Raw genomic sequence first — 9,503 nt, 5'->3', positions numbered from 1 at the left:
CCCACCCTCACACACACACACACACACACACACACACACATTTTCCATCCCCTCACTAGTACCGATGCAATCCCGTCCAACCTCAACGCGTGACCGCTTCTGTCCGCCAGTGTTATCCACGTGTTATTCCAAGCTTCACCGTTATACATATATGTATCCTATAGATTTTGTGCAAGTTTTGTCATTCATGTGACAACGGGTACACGCTATAAACGCTCCCATTCGGCAAAGATATCACATTGGAAATAAATAACATTGAGCATTTTTTTCTTACCGTACATCTAGTTTGTTTATCTGTATTATCTTTGACCGAAATGATTGAAAGTTCAATGCGCAGACAACATTTCTATCTTGTGCAACATTTTCCTCGATGCTGCGAAAAATATAAACGTTGAAAAACTATTGCACTCACCTGCTGGCCATTAACGAACCATCTGAGTTTTGCGGCAGGATGGGACTTGCCGCTGGTGCAATTCAGCGCAAGCACGTCTCCGCTGGCGTATACCTTTTCCTCTCCGGTTATCGTTGGCCTTTCTTGAGGTAGTGCTGCGAAACAATTTGAGAAAATTGTTAGATGTACCCGTGGTACGTGTGCGTTAATTATACGACATGACGCCGTTCATTTTAGCTCGTCTTAAAGCTACTGTTATTTTATTTCTAAGACAGAAAAGAAGTATATATTTTATATTGTATAATCTGATTGTAAATATAGTATTATATACAAGATGTCCCGCAATTACTGCATTTTCTCTTAAGAATGTATTCTTGAGAGAATTTCGAGACGAAAATCCTAATACAAAAATGTCGAGGCTATAATATTTTTAGAATTATAATTAGTTAAAGATAAGTTTGTAATTAAAAAACTATCATAGCCTTGATATTTTCGACTTTGGTCTTAGAATGTTCAAAAGAATCTAGAAATAATAATAGAGGCTATAAAAATAAAATGGTTTTTTTTATTTATACATATAGCATTTAAAGTTAGCTTATAACTAAAAAGTTATTGTAATCTCGACATTTGTATTAAGATTTTCGTCTCAAAATTATCTCAAGAATACTTAAAAGAATTTTTAAAAGCAAATGCGGTTATGGAACATTCTGTATATAAAAAGAAAAGAAATGTGCGCAATTTTTTCTGTAATTCTAAATTGCCGTACATGTATAAAATAATCTCATTCTAGAAATAAAATTTGCAAATACTATTCAAAAGAAATTACCTTCTTAACTTCTGAGAAAAGAAAGAGAGAAAGAGCACGAAGAGACAATTCTCAGAATGCGGTTGCTTATCTCAGCCTTATTCTCCCAGGACGTCTAATACTAAACCCCACATTGTTTCGGCGGTATAAAAAACAGCTTTTCTCCTTGGGGAACTTTGCATGGTAAGACATATAAAGTCGGGCGCGCCATTAGCAAGAAGTTTTACTGCCACTAAACGCGTTTATTAACCGAGCTTTAGATCTCGTGCATTTTAAATTTTGGCGTATACGTGCCGCTCGCGTTAATGTTCTTCATAATGAAGCGGCCATACGCCGTCGCGTAGACACGATTAATAGTCGAAGCCGGGAAAGTGAGCTCCATAAGAATGCATTGGGGATTAGGTGCGCTCGCTTGGGAAACACTCGCGAAATTTACGACGACGGTCGAAACCGAACGCGCGTTTGTTTGATGCGTATATTTTCTGCCAAACAGAGTATTCTCTGGATAGAAAATAGATGCTCTCTTTTATTTACAAATTGACGTTAAAGCTTGATTTTTATTTTTAACTTTGCTTTTTTTAAATTAAAATAATTTATGACTTTTTTTACATGGCTATATGTTTTTTGTAACAAATTTAAAATTAAAAAGATTTTGATGTGCGGTATCGTATTTTTCGAATTTAATCTTTTTTGCTAAATTATATGCGAAAAATCCGTAAAATAATAAGATTTCTACAGCATTGCAGAAATAATTTCTGTAAAATTTCTATTTAAATTAAGAATTTTTTTTTTCATTAATCTTCTTAGACGAATGTTATTTAAATAAATAAATTATATATATCCATGAATAGATACTTATCGATTATGCTTACATTATTTAGTTTGGTAATATAATGCACATTAAATTCAATATCAATTTAAAAAAAAATGATCTGTTTTTTATATCATTATATGTATATATATAAAAGGAACAGAATTTCTTGGCTGCATTAAAACTTGATTTCCGTGGTCGTTTTCTCCATTATAATTAAATCGACTCCATTGGGTTAATATAAGACGACCGGATAATTTTTATCAAAATCACTCTCGAAGATACCATCTCGATAAAAGTGCATCTTCTAGATAAGCTTCTAAAGCCACCGTGACACTCCGTTCGGAATATTCAACGAAGCCATTTCAGGTCTTACAATAACCATCTTCTCAATCCTACCTAACTGACGTTTCCGCCGGAAGCTGCGTTAATAACGTTTCTAACTAACAAATGTGAGTTATTTGTTTTTATTTTCAGTTGAATAAATTTTAAATGAATTGAATTACTATTAAATTATTTCATGCATGAGTATGTTACATTGTAATCAGTTCAAATAAAATGTTAGCGGAAAAACATTTTTTGAAAAGTATATGAAATTTCTTTTGAATTTTTATAAACCTATCGAGTTGATAGACAAAAAAGACAAACAAATAATATTATTATGAAAAGCAAAAAACGTAATTGAAATTTTGGATGCCGTCGAAAAAAGTTTTTTTTGCAAAAATGGATAATTAATATTGATGTGACAAATATAGCGGATGATATAGCGGACATAGATATTGATCGAGCAACTAGCAAATTCCCATGCTCTTAGCATGCTTTAACATTTGGCAATAAAGTTATCGTCTTGCCGACAGGCGACGAAATAAATTCGAATAATTCACGCTCGCTTACTTCCGTTGAAACGCACTCGCTCGACGCGATCGAACTTGCACATTAGTGAAAGAAATGAGAAATGAAAAAAAAAAGAAAAAAGTGCAAGAGTTCGACCGTTAGGAGAAAGTGAGATGTAATCAGCTATGAAAACGCAATCAGATATCTATTTTTATGCAAACGAAAAAAAGAATAACTATGTCCGACAGCAAAAAAAGCTAGATTATCTCCAATACAAATCCAGCTGTCTGTGAGTTCATCTTACGTTTATGTATGTTTAATAGAAAATCGGATATTTTACTTTTGTATCTCGATGTCCAAGTATACTGAATTTTTTTGTGATGGTTCACAGCTCAAAATTCACTACAATCGCGAGTAAAAGGCCGCAAGGCGCACGACGCAGGTTATCGATCTTTCCGCGAGCTGGTGCGAGGGAGGAAATTTCGTCGCAAAGATGCAGTGAGAGACGAAAAGCCGACAGGCCGGCAAAACTTGGCACGACGACAGCCTCCTCGAGACTTCTACAACGATCTTAAAATTTCCCCCCCCCCTCCTCCCCGTCTATCCTATCACCCTTCTTCCATCCTCAACGAGTGTCTTGCTCGCGCTGGCACGCGGAACATCCTGAGTCTCTTTCACTTTTTCCGTCTTTTTTTGGTGTAGGTGCCCATGGCGGCTTCGACGATGCCTAGTTACGGCTTAAGACTTACGGTGCCATAATATTTATCGCGTTTCGACGGCTTTATGTACATTTAAACTTTAACGTCCACGCTTCACGCCACTCGGAATTTTGTGCTCTTCGTGGAAACGTGGGCGAAAACGCACGTCCGTTGACTTCCTTTTTCTCTTTCTCAAGTCGACCGAATGACGCGACACGATGAGAAATAACGGCGTGGTCTTTTTCTTTCGGAATTCTGCAAGTTTGTACGTTTCACATCTCAGTGATGTCGGAAAGCGCGTGATACTGACTCCGTGCGATTAATTTTCTCGCATTAGCGACCCTTATAGAAATAATTAATACTGGTTAATATAATATTAAAAATTTATTATTTTGGAATGAATTATTTTGGAATTTTATTTTTTCTTTGGAATGAAATCTCATTCTACTAAAGAAAATTCTGCTAGTCTTGAAAAGCGAGACAGAATTTTTAGTCTTTAAGAGTGAGATTTTATTCTTTAGAGTGAGATTCCAGATGTCTAAAGAATTTAAAAAGCTTAATATTTTTGATAGTCAAAATAAGTAATTAATTTTACATTTCTATATTAAATTTCTCTAAGAAAAACTAATCATCATTTATTTGATGCTTTGAAGAAACACTCTGCTTCTCAAAAGTTTGAAGTGCCCTTTAATTTTTAAGTTGTTTATTAGCAATAATATTAAACTGACAGTCAATTTAATTTATGAATTATTTCAGATTCAGATTTAAGATTGCGTTTCAATTCCGACAAATTGAATCAGCGCGCAGTTAGAATTAAAAAATAAATTTGAAAAATTTATACATATTATTAATCACCAAGATCGACTCTGATCATATGTAAGATTGTTTTTCTTATTTGTGTTAAAGTTTCACTATTAGTAAATAAAAGATGATAAACTTTCTTTTCGAAATATATAAGTTATATTCTACACATTTGATAATACATCTCGTAATTAAATGTATGATGAATATGTATATTTCTATGTATAATGCGATTGCATGAGAAAATTTTTGAGAGCGCAAAGTAAAACTGTTATTTATATCACATAAAAAGTAATTATTTTTTCAATCAAAATTGTTTTCATGACTCGTAGGCTCTTATTGCATGCTTTATATTTTTCGGTACTGACAAAACAAAATATAAAATTATTAAATTCTATTAATTACATTTCAGCCAGTGAATTACACGTCCGTTTTTAAATGTATCTCCTTTATTGAATTGTTAACGACATACGCGAAATTATTTTTGTTACGTGCAACGTAACTTCCGCGCGAGCGGATAGCCGTTTGAAGAATTAACTGAAGAATAAATGCGCTTAATGTACATATTGTTGTTTACATTTCTCGTCGGTATTTTCTTTCTGCAATAATTCTAAAATCCGTTCACCGCAGCCCACATGAATTTGCCGTTCACGAATTATATTCATTTACGAAAGGTAGGCAGTGTATTGTGGCGAAATAATTATAAGACGATTACGTCTACCAATAGCGGGGCGAGTCCCTCGTAATCGTGTCTACCACCTTCTCTTCTCTTGTTCGTACCGCCCACGCTGAGATGAGTTAATATCCAACTCGGAGCCACTATGTACCATGTATCGCCCACTTTGACCGTATGATAATCCTATTGCAACGGATACCGTATCTAACGTGTGCTTGAGATAATTAGATACGCTTCCTTTGATCCTCGTAAGAACAGCATACGCAGCCTACGCACACGACCGTACGTATTGGTATATCCACCATGGATTGATCAATCAGTATCCGAAATGTCACGTGGGAGTCACGTGTTGCGATCACATTCGAAAGTGCAATCTTGAAAAAAAGAAATTAGCGTAATATGCCAGACTCGCGCGTCCGGTGCCGCGTTTACTATTTCATACTTTTGCTTTGTCACGGGATAAATCTGTCATATTTGCAGTATTACACATATCAATGCTGTATTTCGCCGCTGTATCATATAGCTGGTAAAAGCGCTTGCATTCAGAAATCGCAGAATACACCGAGATCAAATAACAAATGAATAACAGACAAGCAAAAAAAGAGGGCAGATGACGTTTTCAGTGCAGATTATTGATGAATTTGTAACTCCGCACGGACGCGTATGTACGTGCGTTCGATGGCGCAATCAAATAAAGAGCTGAACGATTAATCAATCAAACTGTTATTCGTTTACCCGCTTGAACTGGTCAGTGGAGCAAACGATTATCTGTTTGTCCATCTAATCAATGAAGCGATTATATGGCTGTTTTTTTATCCGTTACAAGGTAACGGGAAATCTGAAAAAACGCCAATATAACGTTCAAATTAAAGGACAGGTATAATTATATGACATGTACAATTTTATAATTTGATATTCTTCGCTATCATTTCATTCATTAAAATGATAATTTTTTAAATAACTTCAATAATAACATTGCATATTTTTATAATAAATGCGGAATTTGCATTTCTAGAAATGGATATAAAATTTACATTGCATGGCAATTTGAAAAAATATAACTATTTTCCATTATAATTTATATTTAAAAAATTTCTTATCCTAAATATTAATTCGAATTAAAATATTTTAAATTACAATATTCAATCTTTTTCAATTGTTTTTAATTACATTCTCGATTATCTCTCGATTACTTTCAATTCATATTTTTCTCTGTCAAAGTTATCGATCGTCTTTTATATTATATTTACCATTCGTTTAATTTCATTAGTGTGCAACTATTTCAATAAGGCGAACTTGACATTCAGTAATTACCACATTCTCCGACTGCTAGATTGTCTTGCGAATAATACTGAATCTCAATAACACTTGCAAACTTACACGGCTCTGTAATCTGATATCGCCAGCACTTTGGTGGTGAGTTGCTGTTAATTTCGCGAACTAATCGGTCCATCGTAGCCGGATGAACGTGTAAACGTGATAGCGAATTCACAGTTAGAATGGCGGGCTCATTCCACCGTCAAGGATGATGGAACGTCACAAAAGATAGCTGCAAGTATCGACTCCTAGTTTCCTTCATCAGGAGACACGGTTTTCTCTTTCTCTCTTGCTTTCATATATTATTGCTGAACTCGACCACGTCGTAGTCTTTAGTCGAGTTACCAAAGGATAGACGACGACGCGGTCGCGTTCAAAAGCATTATTAATTAAACGCGACACCGGCCCACTCACCTATGACCTCCATTCTCGCCTCGGCACTGACTGTATTAAAGCTCGGCCCCTCCCCGTTAACTTCGCACTTGTACATGCCGGTGGCATGAAGATTTGCGTCCTGCAGCATCACTATCTGATCATTCGAGCGAGATTTCTGAAACAGAAAGTGCGATCTCGTTTTATGACGAATCGAGGAAGGAATAATGCGTTGAAGAATTATTAAGAATGGATCTTACTTAAATGAAAATTACATCAATCTATTTAAACATCCCATTTGATCTAGATAACAAACGTTATTTATCACTTTGATATCCAAATGTATAGATGTCAATATGACGACAATTAACGTCATTTTCTCTAAGGAATAATATTTATCAACTAATTTTAATATGACTTGATGTGTCATATTAAAAATCTTTTCCTTTCTCACTTGTCATATTTGATTGCGCAGAGCTATTTCTATAAGCGTGCTGAAGTTTTAATTGTAAACTGTATGTTATGAAAAGTCGGAAATATCAATTTAAAAATAATTCAAATGAAGATAAATTATATATTAAATGTCTTCTCGGCATAACTGGTTTTCTTTTTCCATAATTTTCCAATACTTCTTCCATTGCTTATAATTTCTTTGTTACTAAAAATACGTACACGTATTTGCTTGATATAATTATATTCTTTAATATCTGGTATTTCAATTAAAAACATTTTTTTACAATATGTTCACTTTTATGAAAGTTATAAGCAATTAAATTGAGTTGGAATGTCATTCTGTAGTGTTCTTCCAGTAATGTGATTTAAAGATTAAAAATAAATTAAGTAAAAGAGATGTGTGTTATATGAATTACACTTAAGCGATGAGAAATATTTATTACATTTGTATAATTTATGCAACAATTTGTTTAGAAATTAAATTTTTTGTTATCAATTATTATTATAAAGAGAAATATTAAAAATTTCAAAATTTAATAAATAAAGATAGACTGCATTAAAAATGGAAATTAAAAATGGAATTTAATAAATATAGACTGCATTAAAAATGAAACGAAAGGAAGAAACATCTCAAATATGTCAAATATATCGGAAAAAATGGTGAAAGATGCATATTGCATCTGATTTGCACGGTGCATGCAATTTATTTTTAAAGGCGACTATTGCGGACTATTATTGAAATTATAAAAGTTTGAAAATATTGCAAATAAAGATAAATTATACGAAAAGAAAAGAAGATATTTTAAGATATCTCTATTAAAAGTGAAGTGGCGAAAGATGGACCTAACGGACTTCGCAATTCTTCCAAGCTATTTGACAGCGTTTAGTCAAGGTATAATAATTTGTGTCATTACTGTAAGACGGAGCGGCAGGACATCGACTTTACGAGTCATTTCGTTTTTAGAGCAGTGAATCGTGCCGGAGTAGTTACGTTGTTACAAATGGCGGTCGCAGATCGTGCATGATTACAAAGTTGTTTTCTTTTTGCAGATTTGCGATCTGTGATTTTAAAAAACTCCAACGCTCGTTTGCTTTTTATTATATTAAAATGCTCGTCTATTATATTCTGTTCAAACTTATGCGCAAGATTTATTTGTTATTAATTATGTGCAGAAAAAATTAAATGATAAATTCACGAATTCGAGACTTTTTATGAGTTATATGTCTAATTGTAAGAAATACAATTCTCTCTAGGAATAATTTTTTAATTCAAAGCATTAACAAAATTGACATTGATATTTGGAACAAAATTCTTTATATGACGTAACTGACAAGATGCAATTATATCAATTGTCGAAAAATCTCTATTATGTCAAACTCTTACGTAAGTAAAAATGACGAAGTGCAAATGGAATTATTCTTTTTTCAAATGTAAAAATCTTCAAATAAAAAAAAGTAAGATAAAAAGAGTAAAAATGAAGCTTGCAGCGAATAAAGTAAAGCTAGTGAATTCGATATTGGAACAATATCGATGTGTAAATATGAAGAAAAATCTGCTTTTTATTTTTAAATGAATTGCAAATATTCTTTTTCTCTTAGTTTTAGATGGATACAATCAATCTATTACGTAATTATAGTACAATAATTTAATTCAATTACAGCTCAAGAAAGTGAGCTGTTCTAAATTAAAAAATACAATTTTGTCCATCTATCTAAAAGGCAAATATGGAAATTCAATTTTATATGGAACGATCCGGCTGGCACTTGGATCGTATATAAAGAAATATATATGCGCACTTAAACGAGCGAGCAAATATACGTGCTTATTCCATTTATAACGGCTTGTATATATATATATATATATATATGTGTGTGTGTGTGTGTGTGTGTGTGTGTGTGTGTGTGTGTGTGTGTGTGTATCGCGTATCTCATCGTAACTGGTCCATAGTAGGTTGGTGCAACGAGTTTAAGAATTATGCGGCGGAGAAGCGAGTCTTTGGATGTTCACGAAGCGGAAAATTGGAACACTTCTTTGCTATTCGAGTTTATGGAAAATACACTGCAGATATGTTCACTATGACAACTTTCCAGTTTCGTAACAGGACTAAAAGCTTTCAAACTGATGTTCAAAATAACGAATCAGATTTTCCTGAGACAGATTTACTTACTCAATAATTGCATAGATTGTAACAGTTTTCATATTATATTTTTAATACATGATTCAATAAAATTAATAAAATAGTCCAAAAATGCATCGAATCTAAAACTCGACTAGAATAGTCTTGTTTACGGACTAAATAGAAAAATAAAATTTTCCTATTAAGAAGTTTAATAGAATTTATTTG

At 33.2% G+C, this 9,503-nt stretch overlaps 1 protein-coding gene across 1 annotated transcript in view; it reads right to left on the bottom strand.

Moving 5' to 3' along the window:
- LOC108692592 (cell adhesion molecule 2-like) overlaps positions 1-9,503 on the bottom strand; it is a 40,005-nt gene that overhangs the window by 17,655 nt on the left and 12,847 nt on the right. The window contains 2 exon segments of the mRNA XM_018200914.1: positions 413-546; positions 6,748-6,883. Of these exon segments, the coding sequence (XP_018056403.1) occupies positions 413-546; positions 6,748-6,883 (270 nt within the window).

Source organism: Atta colombica, unplaced genomic scaffold (assembly GCF_001594045.1).
Source record: "Atta colombica isolate Treedump-2 unplaced genomic scaffold, Acol1.0 scaffold107, whole genome shotgun sequence".
In the NCBI taxonomy this organism is placed as follows: Eukaryota; Metazoa; Arthropoda; class Insecta; order Hymenoptera; family Formicidae; genus Atta; species Atta colombica.
Note: the sequence above shows the minus strand (reverse complement) of the source record. Positions and strands in the feature narration are given on the sequence as shown.